This window comes from Pygocentrus nattereri, chromosome 29 (genome assembly GCF_015220715.1).
Source record: "Pygocentrus nattereri isolate fPygNat1 chromosome 29, fPygNat1.pri, whole genome shotgun sequence".
Taxonomy (NCBI): domain Eukaryota; kingdom Metazoa; phylum Chordata; class Actinopteri; order Characiformes; family Serrasalmidae; genus Pygocentrus; species Pygocentrus nattereri.
Window position 1 is genome coordinate 4,627,996 of NC_051239.1, and position 23,359 is coordinate 4,651,354.

The 23,359-nt window shown below is 44.9% G+C and overlaps 1 protein-coding gene across 1 annotated transcript in view; it reads left to right on the forward strand.

Annotated features, from left to right (window-relative positions):
• LOC108442518 (transmembrane protein 132C) overlaps window positions 1-21,044 on the forward strand; it is a 94,486-nt gene extending 73,442 nt beyond the window's left edge. The window contains exons 6-9 of the mRNA XM_017722595.2: window positions 12,602-12,807; window positions 17,288-17,552; window positions 18,690-18,881; window positions 19,040-21,044. Coding sequence (XP_017578084.2) covers window positions 12,602-12,807; window positions 17,288-17,552; window positions 18,690-18,881; window positions 19,040-20,401 — 2,025 coding nt within the window. The 3' untranslated portion in view covers window positions 20,402-21,044. The remainder of the gene's footprint in view (window positions 1-12,601; window positions 12,808-17,287; window positions 17,553-18,689; window positions 18,882-19,039) is intronic.
• Window positions 21,045-23,359: the final 2,315 nt, after the last annotated feature.

Sequence of the window (23,359 nt, forward strand, 5' to 3'; positions counted from 1 at the left end):
ATATAGTAAGTGGAGCTCTATTCATATATACAACCAGCTATACATCCATCCATTCCTCCATCCATCTGTTCATGTGCTCATCCATTCATCCACCCATCCATCCATTGGTCTATCCATCTATCCATCCATTTATGTGTTCATCCACCCAGCCATCCATCAATTCGTCCATCCATCCATCCATACATAGAGTACATACAACTGTCTATCCATCCAGCCATGCATACACCCATCTATACATGCATCCACCCAGCCAGCCATTCATCCATCCGTCCGTCTATATCTTCATCCATCTATGTGTTTGTCAAACATCCATCCGTCTATCCATCTCACCAGCCATCCTCCCATTTGTTCACTTGTACATCTGGCATCATTTTGCCCTCTTTTAATCCATCCCAGGCTTTAAGTTTCACTAATTCCATGCACATCTACTGTATGTGCCCGGTGTGCTGCATGTGCAGCTCCATTGTGTGGGACCATCTGCTCTCTGACAGTGGAGGATGAGATTATACCTTTACACTCGAAACCAGCGGGTTTGCTGAAATTGAGCTCATCCTGGAATTGTGATGTTTATCGATATCTTTTTTGTGCCCTGTGGCTTCACACTGGGTTAAGCCCTGTGAAGCCTTCATTGTGTTTTGAGCGTTTCCTGATCAGATATGTGAAAGCTTGAGACTCCAAAATACCCGCTAAGCTTCTTAGCCTGAGAGTTTAGCTCTGAGGTTTTTTCTCTTCTTTAGACTGCACCGCTCCGCTAAGCAGCGTCAGTCAACCCGCATGTGGAGCGGCTGCTTCTTCCATACCGACCGACACGGTTATTACGCTGGGACAGTGCAGGAAAATCCACTGCAAATGTCTTATTTACCTTAAAGAGTTTGCATAACACTGCATTACACTGGCCATGCTTTATTCACAAAATCATTCAAGAGCCAACAGCAAAGTGACATACAGCTGACATTACAATGATTCTACTGCTATAATCTCATTGTAAAACATTAGAAATCATTTCTAGCATATTTTTGTATGCGCATGTCCTGGACGCACATCTAATATTTTGGGGAAAGAGCTGGAACATTGACTGTTATCTAGTGTGGCACGTCAGCCTGGTTGACCAAAAGTGAAAAGTGAAAAGTTTCTTTTTACCATTTATAAAATTGAAACTACACCATATGGCCAAAAATATCCTTGGTGATTATTGAGGTCAGGTGTTTCAGCCACACCCATTGCACCCATTGCTTGCAGGTGTATATCTCCATAAGCAAACACTGGCAGTTGAATAGGTTGTACTGAAGAGCTCAGTGACTTTAAACATAGCACTACTTCTGCTTCTTCTGCCTTGATCAGGTGCCCACTGCTTGCCAGCCTTCTGGGCTGTTTTGACCACCATTGAGCTTCATGCTCTACAACGCTGTGCACACTCACCCTCATGATGAATTTGGTGTGGAGGAACTCTAGTAGCCTGCACAGAGCCCTGACCTCAACCCCACTGAACACCTTTGGGACGAACTGGAACATCAATTGTGAGCCAGGCCTCATCCAACATCAGTGCCCGACCTCAAACATGCTCTTTTGACTTGATGTTGTGGAAAGCCTTCCCAGAAGAGTGGAGGGCCAACTCCATATTAATGCCCATGGTTTGGAATGGGACGTCCAACAAGCTCATGTTTTTGTGATGGTCAGGTGTCCACATGCTTTTGGTCACATAGTATATCAAATAATCGTACAGCAGTGTCACTGTTAAGTGTTACTGAATTTCTTCTACAGAATTTGAGTTTAAATATTACATGGTTACAGTACAGCAGACGTATAGAGTCATATACTCTTGTTTCTGTATGTTCCGGATGTCTAGAATCCTTCTCCCTCTGGATGCACTTCGACAGATTCAAGGCTCGTTTGAGCGAACCAGCGATGTTCGTTTTTGTCTTCGAGTTTATCTGGAGTGTTTGACACACTCGGCCTTGATCACAGGAAGAGAGATAAGCAGGGGACGAGCCGGGGGGGGGTGGTGAGACAGATCAAATGCAAGGCGGGCTTCAGTCACTTTAGAGATGAGAGTCAGTCTAGACAGCAGCGGAAATCTGCACTTCAAACCGCTCCGGCTTTGAAGCCCCGTTTGCGGGACTTTATTTGGTTGTGTTTTAGGAAGTGGAAATAAAATTTAGCTTCTAGAGCTGCGATGTTTACCAAGGCTGCGGTAGCCGCGAGAGTGGGATTCACAGAGAGAAGAATGGAGAAAGAGCGAGAGAGAAAGATTGAGAGAATAATTGTGAAAGCCTTCAGGAAGCTGAAAGAAATCATTTGAAAAAACATTCATTTATATAGTTTTCCTCATAACACTGTGGTGGGTCAGCCAAGATCTGTACTGGGTCTAGCCCGTGGGTATATTTCGGTTTTTCCATCTGACTTTACACGCCCAAATCATAAGGCAAATTATCCAGTAACTGCATGAAAATAAATCTTTTTTTTTTTGTAAAAGTTCCCTCAGATAAACAGAACATGTGTTTTATGATCTCCACATATCACTATATGCTCACGATTTACTGCTGAGAGCCAAAAATCTCAGACGCTCTTTGTGTTATTTTATTAATGTACAGTCATGGCCAAAAGTTTTGAGAATGACACAAATATTATATTTTCACATGATCTGCTGCCCTGTTTTTATGTGTGTTTGTCAGATGTTTTTAATCACAGAAATATAATTGCAATCATATTATGAGTAACAAAAGCTTTTATTGACTGTTAGAATGAGTTAATGCAGCAAGTCAATATTTGCAGTGTTGACCCTTCTTATTCAGGACCTCTGCAATTCTCCCTGGCATGCTCTCAGTCAACTTCTGGACCAAATCCTGACTGATAGCAGTCCATTCTTGCACAATCAATGCTTGCATTTTGTCAGAATTTGTAGGTTTTTGTTTGTCCACCCGTCTCTTGATGATTGACCACAAGTTCTCAATGGGACTAAGATCTGGGGAGTTTCCAGGCCATGGACCCAAAATCTCTATGTTTTGTTCCCTGAGCCATTTAGTTATCACCTTTGCTTTATGGCCAGGTGCTCCATCATGCTGGAAAAGGCATTGTTGATCACCAAACTGCTCTTGGACGGTTGGGAGAAGTTGCTCTCGGAGGACATTCTGGTACCATTCTTTATTCATGGCTGTGTTTTTAGGCAAGACTGCGAGAGAGCCGATTCCCTTGGCTGAGAAGCAACCCCACACATGAATGGTTTCAGGATGCTTTACAGTTGGCACGAGACAAGACTGGTGGTAGCGCTCACCTCGTCTTCTCCGAACAAGCTGTTTTCCAGATCTCCCAAACAATCGGAAAGGGGATTCATCAGAGAAAATGACTTTACCCCAGTCCTCAGCAGTCCACTCCCTGTACCTTTTGCAGAATATCAGTCTGTCCCTGATGTTTTTTCTGGAGAGAAGTGGCTTCTTTGCTGCCCTCCTTGAGACCAGGCCTTGCTCCAAGAGTCTCCGCCTCACAGTGCGTGCAGATGCACTCACACCTGCCTGCTGCCATTCCTGAGCAAGCTCTGCACTGCTGGTAGCCCGATCCCGTAGCTGAAACACTTTTAAGAGACGTTCCTGGCGCTTGCTGGTCTTTCTTGGGCGCCCTGGAGCCTTTTTGGCAACAATGGAACCTCCTCTCCTTGAAGTTCTTGATGATGTGATAGATTGTTGACTGAGGTGCAATCTTTCTAGCTGCGATACTCTTCTCTGTTAGGCCATTTTCGTGCAGTGCAATGATGACTGCACATGTTTCTTTAGAGGTAACCATGGTTAACAGAAGAGAAACAATGATGCCAAGCACCAGCCTCCTTTTAAAGTGTCCAGTGGTGTCATTCTTACTTAATCATGACAGATTGATCTCCAGCCCTGTCCTCATCAACACCCACACCTGTGTTAATGGAGCAATCACTGAAACGATGTTAGCTGGTCCTTTTAAGGCAGGGCTGCAATGAAGTTGAAATGTGTTTTGGGGGATAAAGTTCATTTTCTAGGCAAATATTGACTTTGCAATTAATTGCTGTTAAGCTGATCACTCTTTATAACATTCTGGAGTATATGCAAATTGCCATTATAAAAACTGAAGCAGTAGACTTGTAAAAATGTATATTTTATATTAGCTTCGGCCCAGGCCTAACTGTGTAGCTTCGGCCCAGGCCTAACTGTGTAGCTTCGGCCCTGGCCTAACTGTGTAGCTTCGGCCCTGGCCTAACTGTGTAGCTTCGGCCCTGGTCTAACTGTTTAGCTTCGGCCCAGGCCTAACTGTTTAGCTTCGGCCCAGGCCTAACTGTTTAGCTTCGGCCCAGGCCTAACTGTGTAGCTTCGGCCCAGGCCTAACTGTGTAGCTTCGGCCCAGGCCTAACTGTGTAGCTTCGGCCCTGGCCTAACTGTGTAGCTTCGGCCCTGGTCTAACTGTTTAGCTTCGGCCCAGGCCTAACTGTTTAGCTTCGGCCCAGGCCTAACTGTTTAGCTTCGGCCCAGGCCTAACTGTGTAGCTTCGGCCCAGGCCTAACTGTGTAGCTTCGGCCCTGGTCTAACTGTGTAGCTTCGGCCCTGGCCTAACTGTGTAGCTTCGGCCCTGGTCTAACTGTTTAGCTTCGGCCCAGGCCTAACTGTGTAGCTTCGGCCCAGGCCTAACTGTTTAGCTTCGGCCCAGGCCTAACTGTTTAGCTTCGGCCCAGGCCTAACTGTGTAGCTTCGGCCCTGGTCTAACTGTGTAGCTTCGGCCCTGGCCTAACTGTGTAGCTTCGGCCCTGGTCTAACTGTTTAGCTTCGGCCCTGGTCTAACTGTTTAGCTTCGGCCCAGGCCTAACTGTTTAGCTTCGGCCCAGGCCTAACTGTTTAGCTTCGGCCCAGGCCTAACTGTGTAGCTTCGGCCCTGGTCTAACTGTGTAGCTTCGGCCCTGGTCTAACTGTTTAGCTTCGGCCCAGGCCTAACTGTTTAGCTTCGGCCCAGGCCTAACTGTTTAGCTTCGGCCCAGGCCTAACTGTTTAGCTTCGGCCCTGGCCTAACTGTTTAGCTTCGGCCCTGGCCTAACTGTTTAGCTTCGGCCCTGGCCTAACTGTGTAGCTTCGGCCCTGGCCTAACTGTGTAGCTTCGGCCCTGGTCTAACTGTTTAGCTTCGGCCTTGGTCTAACTGTTTAGCTTCGGCCCAGGCCTAACTGTTTAGCTTCGGCCCAGGCCTAACTGTTTAGCTTCGGCCCAGGCCTAACTGTGTAGCTTCGGCCCTGGTCTAACTGTGTAGCTTCGGCCCTGGTCTAACTGTTTAGCTTCGGCCCAGGCCTAACTGTTTAGCTTCGGCCCAGGCCTAACTGTTTAGCTTCGGCCCAGGCCTAACTGTTTAGCTTCGGCCTTGGTCTAACTGTTTAGCTTCGGCCCTGGTCTAACTGTTTAGCTTCGGCCCTGGTCTAACTGTGTAGCTTCGGCCCTGGCCTAACTGTGTAGCTTCGGCCCTGGTCTAACTGTTTAGCTTCGGCCCTGGTCTAACTGTGTAGCTTCGGCCCTGGCCTAACTGTGTAGCTTCGGCCCTGGTGTAACTGTTTAGCTTCGGCCCAGGCCTAACTGTTTAGCTTCGGCCCAGGCCTAACTGTTTAGCTTCGGCCCAGGCCTAACTGTTTAGCTTCGGCCCAGGCCTAACTGTGTAGCTTCGGCCCTGGTCTAACTGTTTAGCTTCGGCCCTGGTCTAACTGTTTAGCTTCGGCCCAGGCCTAACTGTGTAGCTTCGGCCCTGGTCTAACTGTTTAGCTTCGGCCCAGGCCTAACTGTGTAGCTTCGGCCCTGGTCTAACTGTTTAGCTTCGGCCCTGGTCTAACTGTTTAGCTTCGGCCCTGGTCTAACTGTTTAGCTTCGGCCCTGGTCTAACTGTTTAGCTTCGGCCCAGGCCTAACTGTGTAGCTTCGGCCCTGGTCTAACTGTTTAGCTTCGGCCCAGGCCTAACTGTTTAGCTTCGGCCCAGGCCTAACTGTTTAGCCTCGGCCCAGGCCTAACTGTTTAGCTTCGGCCCAGGCCTAACTGTTTAGCTTCGGCCCAGGCCTAACTGTTTAGCCTCGGCCCAGGCCTAACTGTTTAGCTTCGGCCCAGGCCTAACTGTTTAGCTTCGGCCCAGGCCTAACTGTTTAGCTTCGGCCCTGGCCTAACTGTGTAGCTTCGGCCTTGGTCTAACTGTTTAGCTTCGGCCCTGGCCTAACTGTGTAGCTTCGGCCTTGGTCTAACTGTGTAGCTTCGGCCTTGGTCTAACTGTGTAGCTTCGGCCCTGGCCTAACTGTGTAGCTTCGGCCCTGGTCTAACTGTTTAGCTTCGGCCCAGGCCTAACTGTTTAGCTTCGGCCCAGGCCTAACTGTTTAGCTTCGGCCCAGGCCTAACTGTTTAGCTTCGGCCCTGGCCTAACTGTGTAGCTTCGGCCCTGGTCTAACTGTTTAGCTTCGGCCCTGGTCTAACTGTTTAGCTTCGGCCTTGGTCTAACTGTGTAGCTTCGGCCCTGGCCTAACTGTGTAGCTTCGGCCCTGGTCTAACTGTTTAGCTTCGGCCCAGGCCTAACTGTGTAGCTTCGGCCCAGGCCCACCGTTTTACAGCACTAGGTATAGATGCCTAGGGCAAATGTTTTTTTTTCGGTCTATCTGTGTGTTCATCCATTTATTTGTTCATCCACCCATCCATTCATTCATCCATACATACAACCATCTATACATGCATCCAACTATCTATCCATCTATTCATGTGTTCATCCACCCAGCCATCCATCCATCCATCCATCCATATCTTCATCCATCTATGTGTTTATCGATCATGCATCCGTCAGTGCCCAGCTAGAAAAAGCAGCATGGCCACAATGGTAACTTTACAGCAGAAGAAAGGACTTTTCTTAACTTTCAAAGAAGGATAATGGAAATACATTTTTCCCCAAGCAAAAAAGCTTGTATTGGTCAATTCATGGAGCTTTTATATTGTTCAGTTCATCATGATTTGGTCAGTTCATCGTGACATTTTAGCACTTAAAGGGCAGCGAACATTTTCAACTCTTTACGAAATGGTGGTGTGCTGGTCAACCTGGATACTCATGCTGGGTGAGCAGCATAAACCAGCTCAAAATGAGCAGGGAACTCATGCTGGTCTGTACTGCTTTGTCCAGCAGGGTGAGTAGGCCGATTCATTAGTACGTGCAGCCTAGTACGGCTTGTTCAGACCATCAGCGTCGTCCATGAAGGGAGCAGGAGGTCAGTCTGTGGTCTGTACTCACATTTGGTTGTTGTGGAATGATTTTTAATCCTTTAAAGTCACTTACGTTGTTGGCAATTACAGAAGCAAACTGATAGGAACTCGAGTCTCATTGAAACAAATGGAGAAATCGTGTGGAAAGTGCAGACTGTAAGCTTTCAATCCACATTTGGGTTTGTAAATACAGAAGAAGAGGTCATTAATTCTAATATTCCTACGTTGTGTCCAGTTAAGGACATCATGTTTTTGTTTATATTTAACTTGTATTAAAGATATTTTACATTATATTTCTTTTTAACCTTAAATTAAATATGCAAATATGTTTTTTTTTCTGATTCTGATGGCTGCTCTGTATTGTGCCTCATCCATTCATATACAGCTGTTCGACAAAACCTCGTATGTCCATTTTTATCATTTTTCAGTTTTTAGCATAATTTGAAAATGCCTGTTGTCCTTTATATTTAGTGTAAATTTGATGACAAATGGACCAAAAGAAACGGCCAAAAATGACTTGGAAAAAATTCTGGTTCCATTGACTTGCATTACAAGTAAAGGAGGTTTAGTCCTTCTCCTGTAAAGTTATCATTTTGGAGATAAACATGGCATTTGTCTGCGGATTTTTCACATATTTTTAGCAAATAAACAGTAAGTTTGCATTACAACAAAAAGAAAACCAGGTGACTGGACCGGGGCACCCAAACTTCTGCTCAAGACTTTGTGGGCCGGGGAGTAAACTGTAGGTTTAAATTGAAATAAAATGTAAATAAGTTTGAGTGTTTATACACTACATCTACTCTATCTATATATACTTATTTAAAAAAATGATTATTCATAATTAAATATTGGTATTGTGATAAATAAAAAACTAAGCGTGAAGGGATTAATCCCTTTTATGCATTCATACACAATAATATGCAAGACACACTTGACAGTTCGAGCGGCTTAGTGTGCGCTTGCGCGTCCCACAGAGGATTAGAGCTCTTCAAAACCAATAACCCATTAAAGGGAGCGGAGCCAGTGGGTCACTCGCATCGCATGGAAACGCACAGACATGCAAACGCATACATCTGTCCACTCTACTGGCCTGCTTACTCAGGTTTTTTTAGGTTCTTTGGGGCTTTTTTTTGCTAGATCTCCCAGGAATGACCCAAGGCCCAGAGCCCAGCTTCTCTCTGAGCGTGCTGCATCTCTGAGCGAATGTTTAAGCTCAGGCTGTGAAGAGCCTTTGTACGTCCCAGGGTTACGCGTGCTGTATTTCTCAGAGCTGACAGCTAACATGCCAAGGTTACATTCCCATTTCAAATGCAGGGAGAGAGGAATGTGGGCCCGCCTAAGTTCGCAGGGCCCGATATTGAATTAGCATAAATTTGCCGAGCTATATGTGATCACGCCGCTCGCCCGGAGATCAGTGTTTCAGTTCATTAGCCGTGCTTTAGTGCGTTTTCGGCCTGATTACCATGTACAATCAGGTTAGCGTGCAGCTAGTGGGGCATGGAAAGCTCTTTATCTCATAACTTATTAGCAGTTATTCAGCGCCCTGGCTTTGTGGAATTGATTGCTGATCTGCGTTTTTCCTCGTGGAGGAGGGGGAGGCCGTGTATACGGGATGTGATGTGATTTGCTTTATGTAGCTGACAGTTAAACCTCCGTTAAGCTTCACATGTAATTAGAGTCCGGCTATAATTTCGGGTTTATAAATGTGATTTATTCTGAAAGTGCTAATTAAAAGTTAATGTGCAACAGCTTAGATGTAATGCAGTGGTTTTACACTGTTTTTTCTTCTATCCAAGCTCTGATAGAACAAATCCCCCCCGATGTACCTAGAAGCAAATAAACTTGTGACGTGTGGCGTCTGAAGTTTGCCTCCTTTTAGCACTGAGGCTGTAGGGCTACCCGGTAAAGGATGCTTAGGGTTAGGATCAGGCTTCTGGTCAGCATGTCCATTTTTGTCGTTTTTCAGTTTTTAAGGTAATTTGAAAATGCCTGCTTTCCTTTATACTTGCCGTGAATTTCATGACGATTGGATCAAAAGAAACGGCCAAAAATGACTTGGAAAAAATTCTGGTTCCATTGACTTACATTCAAAGTAAAGGAGGTTTTTTCCTTCTCCTGTAAAGTGACCATTTTGGAGATAAACATGGCATTCGTCTGCAGATTTTAATGCAGATATTTGCATATTTATTTGCTCAGTTTAACATATTTGAAAGAAGAAAACAAAAACAAAACATATGCATCATCAGGAAAGACGTGTTTGGCATCTGAAGCTTCTTTTTCCCACTGAAGCTACCAGGTAATAGAAGCTCAGGCAGCCTTTGAAGCTCATATCTTGGGACTTCACGCCTCCAAGTAGGGAAAATGCCCCCTCTGACCTCAGCATAGGATGTCAATTCAACATTAGCCATTTAGCTTCCCAGATAGGGGGCCACTGGCGGCCCACTGGATTTCAGCATCTTCCACTGAATATTACGCAAAATGCCACTTTTTCACCACTTATTTACCTCCCACTGTCCATTTTTTTTCTTTTGCTCGTTATTCTATGTAAATTAGTTAGCAAATCATTTTAACAGCAATATTATATATAATGCTGGTTATACAGCTGTAACCAATCTAGGACAGAGTCAGCAACATATACATATACACAACCTTAAATATGGTTTTTGTTTGCAATTTTCAGTGAACAATTTCTGTTTATTTGCTGAGTTTAGTGTATTTGGGGGAAAAAAACATCAAATATTTAAATGTACCATCATTTTTGCACGTTGTATAATTTGTTCCAGTATAAAATAAAAAAGTGTGTTCTCTGTAGAGGACGTGTTAACTTACTTTCAATTTTACACAAAGTGCCACACTTTCACCACTAATTTACACTCAGTGCAACTTATTTCCTTTCCCTTCATTCCTGTATTTCATTATGCCTTGTAAATCAGTCTAATGAATAATGTTAAGAGCAATATTATAAATAATTTCAACAGAATGATTTTGTATTAGGCCTATTATGTATATGTTCCCTCTATTGTTTGTAATATCTGGCTCAGCTGTTGTCAGTACAAAGCCTTGTATCTCCATTTTTGTCGGTTTTCAGTTTTTGACAGAATTTGAAAACACATGTTGGCCTTTATATTGTTTGTAAAAAAAAAGACGGGAGCCGTGATCTTAGACGGGAGATGTGATCTTAGACGGGAGCCGCGATCTTAGACGGGAGCCGTGATCTTAGACGGGAGCCGCGATCTTAGACGGGAGATGTGATCTTAGACGGGAGCCGCGATCTTAGACGGGAGCCGCGATCTTAGACGGGAGCCGCGATCTTAGACGGGAGCCGCGATCTTAGGCGGGAGCCGCGATCTTAGACGGGAGATGTGATCTTAGACGGGAGCCGCGATCTTAGACGGGAGCCGCGATCTTAGACGGGAGCCGCGATCTTAGACGGGAGCCGCGATCTTAGACGGGAGATGTGATCTTAGACGAGAGCCGCGATCTTAGACGGGAGCCGCGATCTTAGACGGGAGCCGCGATCTTAGACGGGAGCCGCGATCTTAGACGGGAGATGTGATCTTAGACGAGAGCCGCGATCTTAGACGGGAGCCGTGATCTTAGACGGGAGCCGCGATCTTAGACGGGAGGCCTGATCTTAGACGGGAGCTGTGATCTTAGACGGGAGCCGTGATCTTAGGCGGGAGCCGCGATCTTAGACAGGAGCCGCGATCTTAGTCGGGAGCCGCGATCTTAGACGGGAGCCGCGATCTTAGACGGGAGCCGTGATCTTAGACGGGAGATGTGATCTTAGACGGGAGCCGTGATCTTAGACGGGAGCCGCGATCTTAGACGGGAGATGTGATCTTAGACGGGAGCCGTGATCATAGACGGGAGCCGCGATCTTAGACGGGAGCCGTGATCTTAGACGGGAGCCGCGATCTTAGACGGGAGCCGTGATCTTAGACAGGAGGCCTGATCTTAGACAGGAGGCCTGATCTTAGACGAGAGCCGTGATCTTAGACAGGAGCCGCGATCTTAGTCGGGAGCCGCGATCTTAGTCGGGAGCCGCGATCTTAGTCGGGAGCCGCGATCTTAGACGGGAGCCGTGATCTTAGACGGGAGCCGCGATCTTAGACGGGAGATGTGATCTTAGACGGGAGCCGCGATCATAGACGGGAGCCGCGATCTTAGACGGGAGCCGCGATCTTAGACGGGAGCCGCGATCTTAGACGGGAGCCGCGATCATAGACGGGAGCCGCGATCTTAGACGGGAGCCGCGATCTTAGACGGGAGCCGCGATCTTAGACGGGAGCCGTGATCTTAGACGGGAGCCGCGATCTTAGACGGGAGCCGTGATCTTAGACGGGAGCCGCGATCTTAGACGGGAGCAGCGATCTTAGACGGGAGGCCTGATCTTAGACGGGAGCCGTGATCTTAGACGGGAGCCGCGATCTTAGACGGGAGATGCGATCTTAGACGGGAGCCGCGATCATAGACGGGAGCCGCGATCTTAGACGGGAGCCGCGATCTTAGACGGGAGCCGCGATCTTAGACGGGAGCCGCGATCATAGACGGGAGCCGCGATCTTAGACGGGAGCCGCGATCTTAGACGGGAGCCGCGATCTTAGACGGGAGCCGTGATCTTAGACGGGAGCCGCGATCTTAGACGGGAGCCGTGATCTTAGACGGGAGCCGCGATCTTAGACGGGAGCCGCGATCTTAGACGGGAGCAGCGATCTTAGACGGGAGGCCTGATCTTAGACGGGAGCTGTGATCTTAGACGGGAGCCGTGATCTTAGACGGGAGCCACGATCTTAGACGGGAGCAGCGATCTTAGACGGGAGGCCTGATCTTAGACGGGAGCCGTGATCTTAGGCGGGAGCCGTGATCTTAGACGGGAGCCGTGATCTTAGACGAGAGGCCTGATCTTAGTCGGGAGCCATGATCTTAGACGGGAGCCGTGATCTTAGGCGGGAGCCGCGATCTTAGTCGGGAGCCATGATCTTAGACGGGAGCCGTGATCTTAGACGGGAGCCGTGATCTTAGACAGGAGGCCTGATCTTAGACAGGAGGCCTGATCTTAGACGAGAGCCGTGATCTTAGGCGGGAGCCGCGATCTTAGTCGGGAGCCATGATCTTAGACGGGAGCCGTGATCTTAGACGGGAGCCGTGATCTTAGACGGGAGCCACGATCTTAGTCGGGAGCCATGATCTTAGACGGGAGCCGTGATCTTAGACGGGAGCCGTGATCTTAGACGTGAGCTGTGATCTTAGGCGGGAGCAGTGATCTTAGACAGGAGGCCTGATCTTAGACGAGAGCCGTGATCTTAGACGGGAGCCGTGATCTTAGACGGGAGCCGTGATCTTAAATAGGATTGAAAGCTCATGTTGCTTTTCTTCTCCTCAGGTGTCGGACAGGTGTGATTTCGTCTACGTGAACGGTAAAGAAACGAAGGGCCGAGTGCAGATGCTGGTGAACTTCACCTATAGCTACCTGAGCGCTCAGCTGGAGATGAAGGTGTGGATCCCTCGTCTTCCTCTGGACATCGAGGTGTCCGATACAGAGCTGAGTCAGATCAAGAACTGGAGGATCCCCATCACCTCCAACAAGAGGTAACAACACCCATGAAGTTCTGTCAATAAAGCTCATTGTTCACTGGAGTGGACTTCTTCACTTCCGTTTACTGAAATAGGCTCCGTATATTCAAAATTCGGTTGTATAATAAATATGATTTAATTCCTTTCCATATAAGGTCAGAGAGGATAGCTTTCATCAGTGGTCATTCATCAGTGGTCACAGGACGCTGTTGGCTGGATATTTTTGGTTGGTGGACTGTTCTCAGTCCAGCAGTGACACTGAGGTGTTAAAAACTCCAGCAGCACTGCTGTGTCTGATCCACTCGCACCAGCACAACACACACTAACACACCACCACCACCACATCAGTGTTGCTGCAGTGCTGAGAATGACCCACCACCCAAAAAGTACCTGCTCTGTGAGGGTCCATGGGGGTCCTGACCACTGAAGTACAGGGTAACAGAGTATCAGAGAAACAGATGGACTACAGTCTGTAACTGTAGAACTACAGAGTGCAGCTATACAGTAAGTGGAGCTGATCAGATGGACAATGAGTGTAGAAACAAGGAGGTGGTCATGATGTTGTGCCTGATTGGTGTGTGTGTGTATGTATGTGTGAGTATGTGTGTGTGTGTATATATATATATAATGTATACACATCTGCGTTGCACACACCCAAGTATATAGTACTTATATACACTTACCGGCCACTTTATTAGGTACAGCTGCTTGTTAACAGAAATAGCTAATCAGCCAATCACACGGCTGCAACTCACTGCATTTAGGCGTGTAGAGGTGGTCAAGACAACTTGCTGAAGTGCAGACCGAACATCAGAACGGGGAAGAAAGGGGATTTAAGGGGCTTTGAACGTGGCGTGGTTGTTGGTGCCAGACGGGCTGGTCTGAGTATTTCAGAAACTGCTGATCTGCTGGGATTTTCACGCAGAACCATCTCTAGGGTTTACAGAGAACGGTCCGAAAAAGAGGAAATATCCAGTGAGCGGTCAGTTGTGTGGACGAAAACGCCTTGTTGATGTGAGAGGTCAGAGGAGAATGGGCAGACTGGTTCCAGATGATAGAAAGACACCAGGAACTCAAATAACCAACCAGAATCTCTGAGGAACGTTTCCAACACCTTGTTGAAAGTCTGACATGAAGAATTAAGACAGTTCTGAAGGCAAAAGGGGGTCCAACCTTTTACTAGCAAGGTGTCTAATAAAGGTCTAATAAAGTGGCCGGTGAGTGTATAGTCTCAGATCTGAGTGTTTTAACTGGGTTTAAAACGGGTTTTTAGGTTACATATCCTGAAGTTTGATCCTAAAATGAAAGGATTTTCACGCACTGCTCAATAATGAGAAAGCATAAAAGAGATTGTCTGACCGTCTGTGATCAGATTAACCGCAATAGTATCAAAATCTTCTCTGGACATCAGGACATGGTGTAACTCTGTATAATAAATGAGTCTAAAAGCACACTGATGCGCATATTTGTGAGCTCAGTAACATTGCGTAACATTGTGAAAGTGCTTTTAATACCATTGCATAATGTGCCATGCAGGACTAAATCACTCAATCATTCACAACGTGATCCAATCAAGGGAAGCAGTAATTATGTGTTTCAGGTGTGATAAAATGTAAGCGAGCGAATGTCTGTGTCCCAGGTAGTAGATGCACTCAGCTCATTTCATCATCGTGACACAGTTTGTCTAATTCTTTTCCTCTGAGAATCTGAGGGGGTGTGATGGGTGTAAAGAGCAGTGCCAATTCACTTTAGCATGCCTCCCCTCTCAGCTCTCCTTCAGGGTATAGCCACTGGTCATTTTCATTACATTATTACATTACATTACATTTAGCAGACGCTTTTATCCAAAGCGACTTACAAATAATGAGGTACATAGAACAAACAAAGGCCTTAAAGGAGGCCAAAGGGTAATAGCGGGGTAGAGAAGGGAAGGAGGGCAAGAAGGAGTTCACTTAATTATGGCCATAATCGTCATTCAGCCATAACATTAGCAGAGGCAGCAAGCATGAATTGGCAGCTAGCGTGATGACAGTGATGTCAGTACTGACCGGATCGAGATCATGATAATGTTAACGTAGCATTAAATGCTACTATTAACTCAGTTACCGACAGCACAGTATAAACAGCTGCCTGGCTGTCTGGGTAGATGGCTAGCAAAGCTAGCTAGCTACTGTTAGCTAGACCTAAACAACCTGTCGTCTAATCAGCATTAGCCAGTTAGCAAATGTTAGCAACTAATAATAAGTTTTAAATAATCTGCAGTGTCTTGGACACTGTCAATTGGGCTTGTTTGGTCTGTCAGGTGGAGATTCACAAACAGTGACAATCGCATTTTGAAAGTAGCTAAAGGGTAGCCACTACTTTTCAAAAAGTTGCTAAAAGGTAGCCACTACTTTTCAAAAAGTTGCTAAAAAGGAGCCACTACCTTTCAAAAAGTTGCTAAAAAGTATCCACTACTTTTCAAAAAGTTGCTAAAAAGGAGCCACTACCTTTCAAAAAGTAGCTAAAAAGTAGCCACTACTTTTCAAAAAGTTGCTAAAAAGTATCCACTACTTTTCAAAAAGTAGCTAAAAGGTAGCCACTACTTTTCAAAAAGTTGCTAAAAAGGAGCCACTACCTTTCAAAAAGTAGCTAAAAAGTAGCCACTACTTTTCAAAAAGTTGCTAAAAAGTATCCACTACTTTTCAAAAAGTAGCTAAAAGGTAGCCACTACTTTTCAAAAAGTTGCTAAAAGGTAGCCACTACTTTTGAAAACGTTGCTAAAAGTAGGCACTACTTTTCAAAAAGTTGCTAAAAAGGAGCCACTACCTTTCAAAAAGTTGCTAAAAATATCCACTACTTTTCAAAAAGTTGCTAAAAAGTAGCTACTACATTTCAAATTTTGCTAAAAAGTATCCATTACTTTTCAAAAAGTAGCTAAAAAGTAGCCACTACTTTCAAAAATTTGCTAAAAAGTATCCACTACTTTTCAAAAAGTAGCTAAAAAGTAGCCACTACTTTTCAAAAAGTTGCTAGAAAGTATCCACTACTTTTCAAAAAGTAGCTAAAAAGTAGCCACTACTTTCAAAAAGTTGCTAAAAAGTATCCACTACTTTTCAAAAAGTAGCTAAAAGGTAGCCACTACTTTTCAAAAAGTATCTAAAAAGTATCCAATACTTTTTCTGGAAAAGTATCTAAATTGTAGCAGCTACAACTTTTGGGAAAGCAGCTACAAAGTAGCTAACTACTAATTTTTTAGTACCTATTCCAACGCTGAGTATAAATGTCTGAACTACATTTCCCAGAATGCACCATGCCATGTATGTACAATGTGTCCTAATAAAGGGAATGTATGTAGGGAATCTGTGGCCTGAAAACAAACATAAGGCGTCCCCCTCCACTTACAGGAAGAAATACTTTGATGCTTTCAGCGATCAAGGATTCTGAAGCGCTTTTATCAATATCTAGCAAAGCTAGCTTGCTACTGTAACTAGCTAGACCTAAACTGTTGTCTAACCAGCATCACCAACTTAGCAAATGTTAGCAACTAATAATAAGTTTAAAATAATCTGTCATTATCATTTCAAGCATGTTTACTACATTTTAAGTGGTTTTAATCTTAAAAGACCACCTCTGCTATAATATTTTTGGTAGCACATCAATGGGACTCTATTAGTATCTTTTGACTGTAGGTTAAAAATGGACATTTGTAGCTTGAAAAACAACTGCAGGTTTTATTTGAAGCTTGTATAAGACTAAACATATCACTGTTGTCCATGGAAAACCTTGTATCTCCAAAATGGGAACTTTACAGAAGAGGGAAAAAACCTACTTTACTTTTAATGTAAGTCAATGGAACCAGAATCTTTTCAAAGTCATTTTGGGTCGTTTGTTTTGGTCCATTTATCATGAAATTTCTACACGATGTAAAGGGCAAGAGATTTTTTTCAAATTATGTCAAAAACTGAAAAACGAGGTTTTCTTCTGATAGCAGATATACTTTATATATATATAAATTGTCTTTAAATCTGCTATTTTCCGTAAATCACCTGACTTGTTCATACTTACAGCCGCTAAAATATCAAGACGTAACATTTTTCTCACAAAGTTAATTCATCCACTAAAAATCAAACAGTGTATCATTTCCAAGTTGATAGTTGCTGATACCCGCGACCCTGACGGAGAAGCGGCTTAGAAAATGGATGGATGGATGGATGGATAGTTGCTGATAGTTAATCTAATGTGTAAAAGCTTCAGTCCAGTTCCTGAAGTCCTAACCAATGAGAGAGTGCACTTGAATGTATCTTCTACACATACCATCGGAAAAAAAATCCAGATTGGCTCATTTTCCATTGGGCATTTTAAGACTTTAACCCTTAAATAAGAGTATAGCTACAACATTTGCAGAGTTTCAGTCCAAAGCATGATGATTATATTACATAAACGATAAAAATGAAACCTGTATTTCTTTTAGATTTCAAAGGAATCAGTAGCTCTTCTCTTTATCTCTGAGCAGCAGGCTGGGCTGGAGCAGCGAGGAGGACAGGAAGGGCCGAGGCTGCATGCTGCAGTTCCAGCACGCTCTGGTTCGAGTCCTCACACACTTCGTGGCCGAGCAGTCGGACCCGCGGGAACCTCAGGCCTATTTCTTGGGCTCTGATTGGCAGGTGGATGTCACAAAGCTGGTGCGCTACTTCATGAAGGTGGAGGACACCAACATCGCCCGTCTGCAGGCTGGCAGGGTGCTGTCAGGACGGGACGTGGGCACCACCTCCATAAAGGTTCGTTAAAGTTAATCTTGCACTCGGTCCTCCTGTCAGGTTAAAGGCTGTGCAGCTCATTACTCTGTTCCATAGTCAGGTTTTACACGTATATACAGTCCCAAAATCTGAGACAGGGCGATTTTTTCAGATTTTGAAAACTATAAAACACAGAGAGGTAAAATGAGGGAAATGAAGAAATGTTCTGCACTATTTCTAGCTCAGTTTTCAAATTCAAGCCTATTTGTGACGGTAACCGTATTGAGGCCTTTGTTCAAAAAGGTTCAGACGTTTTTGAGTCTTATTTCTTTTACTGAAGCTCGTGGTCAGACCTCTCTCAAGTGGATCTGATCTGCTCATCACAGGCTTTTCCACTTGTGGAGTGTGAGGTGCAGGCTGTTATTAAAGCAAAAGGGGGGCTTTATCAAATCTTCACTCTGAAACTGATAAACATTTCAAAAATTCTACTTTTCACTCAAATAGTTATGTTTACAATATCATCTTATATCAGAAGACAATCAGTTTCACTAGTGGCCATTTGGACCCCCAGTGTACATGTACACCGATCAGGCATAACGTCATGACCACCTCCCTGTTTCTACACTCACTGTCCATTTTATCAGCTCCACTTACTGTATAGCTGCACTTTGTAGTTCTACAGTTACAGACTGTAGTCCATCTGTTTCTCTGATACTCTGTTACCCTGTTCTTCAGTGGTCAGGACCTCCATGGACCCTCACAGAGCAGGTACTATTTGGGTGGTGGGTCATTCTCAGCACTGACGTGGTGGTGGTGTGTTAGTGTGTGTTGTGCTGGTCTGAGTGGATCTCTGCTGGACTGAGAATAGTACACCAACCAAAAGTATCCAGCCAACAGACATCTACAAGGTGGACTGACAAGGTAGGAGTGTCTAATAGAGTGGACAGTGAGTGGACACAGGGTAAAAGGGGGTAACAAAGTATCAGAGAAACAGATGGACTACAGTCTGTAACTAGAACTACAAAGTGCAGCTATACAGTCAGTGGAGCCGATAAAGTGGACAACGAGCGGAGAATCGAGGTGGTCATGATGTTATGCCTGATAATGCCATCACTGTTGAAGAAAACCTTGTATGTTTTAAAATTGCTTTCTGTATTAGTCACTCCTCCATCTCTGCAGGTTCTGTCTCCTCTGTCGGACTCTGTCCTGGCGGAGAGGACAGTGCGGGTGCTGGACGAGCGAGTGAGCATCACCGAGCTCGGCCTGCAGCTGGTCAGTGGCCTCACGCTCAGCCTGCAGCTCAGCACAGGAAGTAACCGAGCCATCAGTGCCACGGCAACCACTCAGGATGTGCTCAACAGTCCCAAGCAGGTCAATACGCTACAGTTATTTGCACATCAGTGGAATTCATACCGGATTTCATCAGCACCAAGACGAATTCCTACATCTTACATCTTGCATTTGGTAATGATTTATAATCTGATTCTGACATTCACAATCACTTTCTTTCATACTTTCTCTCTTCTTAGGAGGCACTGTTGAGTGCATGGCTACAGTTCAGCGATGGCTCCTTGACGCCTCTGGACATATATGACCCCACTCACTACCGTTTGACCATAACTTCTTTGGACGAGGGTGTGGTCTCCGTACGGGACTCCCCTCTGGCTGTAGTGGCAGATGGCGAGGGCCAGGGGGCGCTGGTGAGAGCTGAAATGACTATATGCGAGGTTTGTCAAAAAACAAAGCGCAAGAGCACTCTAGCCGTGGGCAGCGGGAGCCTTACTGTCAAGTTCCTGGTCAACAGCAGACGTGGCGAAAACAGCAGCAGCATCGACGGCAGCGGCACAGGAAGCATTACGATGGGTAACGGGAAGGACAACAGCAGCGATTACGGCAATGACGGCGAGGAAACAGACGGCGACAAAAAGCAGCAGCAGCCGGGGCAGGTACCAAGCAGCAGTTCTGCTTCAGAACGAGAGGAAAGCGCCTTGAGGAAGATTACAACTACCACCAAGTCAACATCAGGGGAATCCTCGGCAGGTAGTATCGCAAACGATCTGGAAGCAAGAGGAGCCAATGATGCGTCTGGAGGGGTCAGCAAACCTGGGAATATTCTGAATAACGAGAACCTCAGTCCTGCAAGACCAGGCAGGGACAGCAGTACCAGGAATCTTGACAATGGTATTCAGGTTACAGAAAGCACAGGAAAAGCTCCAGGAAACTTGCTGAATTACAACAACTATCCTGCACAAGTGGAAGTGCCCGACCAAGAGCCGAAAAATGATAACAACGACTACGGTGAAGATAGTGACACTGAAGGTCCAGTATCAAACCGGCCGCTCACAGACCTTGAGATCGGGATGTATGCATTACTGTGTGTCTTCTGCTTGGCGATTCTTGTATTCCTGGTAAACTGCATCTCATATTTGGTTAAGTTCCGTCACAAGCAGCCACCATCTCAGGCCCCAGAGCATACTGGCCACCGGCACGACTGGGTATGGCTGGGTACAGATGCCGAGTTGGTTATGAATGTGCCAGGCAGCCCGCTGCAGCAGGATACTCACAGCACTACTGTAATCGACATTGGCCCTAATACTGACCCTTGTGCCACTCTCACCAGAAGGACAAGCTGCCAAGTGGCTTCAGTGTCTGGGGAGACAAATGTAGGGTGTGTGGGGTCTCTCAGGGCCAAACCAGGCAGAAGCGAATCCCTGCACTCACCCACCAGCAAGCGGAAGAGGGTTCAATTCACCACTTTTGCTTCGCTGGACCGCCAGAATTCACCTTCTACGATACCCAGAGAAAATGGGCATGGCATCCAGTGGGTGGGTAAGGAAGAGAACTGTGGGACACCTGAGGCACCACGTACTGAACCTGTAGAAAAGCTCTAATGAAGATTGTGGGGTGTCTTCACACAAACCCTTAGTTACAAGTTGTGTACATTTGCGACTTAGTTACAAGCCCCAAATGTATCACCCATATGCCTTCTACTTGGGAGTAAAGGGATTGGAACCAAAAGACTCCAGTAATTTCTACAAACCTTGGGATTATGGTCAAATTCCAGGTCATCAGTGCTGCCTCACAGCTTCTAGAAATCCCAGGATGCGGTATACTTTGTGTCTAGGCTCAAGAGTTGTGTTCTGCCTTTATAACTGAGTATATCAAAAAGGAAAAGACGAGCAATATCCTAATATTCTGATGGTGCTTAGCATCTTGGATTGTTATGTACATTGTCACACGCAATTGATGGTTCCTTTTCTTGTGAAGTCCTGGACTGACCGACCACCTGAGAAGGTTTTTCTCAGGAAAGAGTGACGTTATGATCTAGAAAACTACTATTTGCCACTGTGAATAGAACATGACTTTTGTTCTTTTTTTGGTTTTTAATTTTTACAGAATAAGCACGATTATTGTGTATATTTAAGTCACAATCATTCACTTCCAAGCACCCTGCATTTGTATGTTCAGTTGGCTTTGGATGAACTTATTTAACATGTTTTTCATTAAAAAAACAAAACAGCAACAATGTAAATATCTATTCAGTCGTGTTATTCGGTGTCATTTATTATGAGAGTTGGATGAATGGATTTTATCTATAATCTATAATCCACAATGTAAACACTGCTCATACATTGCAGAAAGGTTCTTAAGGTCTTCCAACGTCAACAGTTGTCAATGCCAAATCAAATCCTTTTAAGGTCAGTAAAAACAATGTAAGCAAACCAAACCACAAACAATCATCTCCGAGTTCGAGAAGCTCAGCCTTTTATCATCACAAGCAAATTATTTAACCTTCAATCTACCTGGGTTGCTGAGTTGCTGACCTACTAAGTTGATGAGGACTGATGGGCTTTAATGGTTGATTTGCAGCAGATGAATATGATGCAAATAAGTTCATTTGCAAGTCTTATTTACTAAGGTCAAAGCAGCTGTTAGAGTCATTACTGTTTTTTATGCATCTGGGTTGCAGGTAATCTGTCATGCAAATGCTTTGTGTCTGCTGTTGACAGATAGGAGAACGTGACTACAAGCTGAGAATTATGTTTGTCGCACATCGGCTCCGACTTCTTGAAATGTTCAAGGTCATGATATTTTGATTGTTCACCCCTACTTATGGTTTACGAGCGAGGTGTCACCTGGAATACAAACCTGCACTCTGTGCTGCCAGGAGGAGTGAGTTATATCAGAGTATTAAAAGTCAAATAGTTCATCATTTAATGGCTAGAAGTGTATTAAAGAAGAAACTGCTGAAAAATATGAAGACCTTTAATTGACTTTAGTGTCATTTAGGAACTTTCCTTTAAATTAGTAACTGCTTACTGGTTTTGACAAACTGCTTGTTTGACAAGCTGCTGAGTGCTTTTTAGATGTACCAATATGGGAATTTCTGATTACTGATTTTTTTATTTACATATTTGCTGATGCCGATACATAAACATTCATAAAATACAGAAAGTTATGTATATATTTCTTTATTTAGCCAAAAGTATGTGACGCACCTGACCATACCACTATTGTGAGCTTGTCATACATTCCCTTCCAAAGCCCTTGACTTTGACATGGAGTTGGACAGCCTACACTCTTCTGGGAACGCTTTCCACACAGGCATTGGATGAGAAGGTCTGGCTCGCGACAGATGTTCCGGTTCATCCCAAAAGTGTTCAGTGAGGTTGAAGTCAGGGCTCTATGCAAGCCACTGGAGTTCCTCCGCAACAAACGAATCAAACCATGTCTTTATGGAGTTCGCTTAACGCGCAGTGGTTCAGTCATGCTGGAACAGTAAAGTTGGATTGTCTAAAATTGTCTAAATGTCTTTGTGTGTTGTAACATTAACAGCACCCTTCACTGAATCTCAGGGGCCCAAACCCTGAAAAACTGCTCCAGCTCATTATCCCTCCTCCACCAAACTTTAGTGTTGGCACTCCACATTCTGGTAGGTAGCTTTCTCCTGGCATCCACCATTCCAGATTAGTCCGTCAGACTGCCAGATAGTGAAGCATGATTTATCACTCTAGAGAACGTTTCCACTCACAATCACTTCACAGCTCTGCTCTGTGAGTTTGCGGAGTCTACCGCTTTGTGGCTGAGCAGGTATTGCTCGTAGATAATAACAGCACTTACAGTTGTCCAGGGCAGATCTAGCAAGGCAGAAAAGAATTGCTGCTGAAGATATGACTCCGATATGATCGTGCAAGCCTAGAATTTGTATTGATACTTTTCAGAAGTAATGAGATGTGAATAGCAAAACAAACCTGCAAGATGTTTTTCCACCAACATTTTTTATGCAGTCTTGTTTCATATGTATTAGATATTTCTGCCTAATACAGAAGTTCTGACACTTTAGTTGAGGTATGTTTCATCATCCTACTTCAATCAGACTGGTGGAAATACATGTAAATTCTGCTATGTACATTCATTTCTTTTGCAAATTCAATATGCATAACTTTGTACCCTACAAACGCCGTGCTGTGTCAAATGCTACGGAAATGCTGGGAGAGTGCCTTCTGTGCTTCTCTGCCACTGTGTGTATATCCAGACGAGTGTGGATTTCATTTAAAGCTCAAACCAGGAAAGAATCGGCTCCACCACACAGACAGACTCTTCTAATACATTCTGCCCAATAAATTCAAACTGAAAACATAAAAATATTATACGGAAACTTGCTCGTCAGCCAATCGGCAGTCTAGGTTTTAGAGCAAGCATGCTTATTGGCTCACTGACACTGTTAAGAATCTTCTTAGGTACAGCAGTTTGGTACTGGATGATGGGATTGTTCAATGCTGGCACTGATGTCATTTGTTTAGCGCTGTAAAAGTATTGAATTTGACACCCGGGCTTAGAAAAGCGTC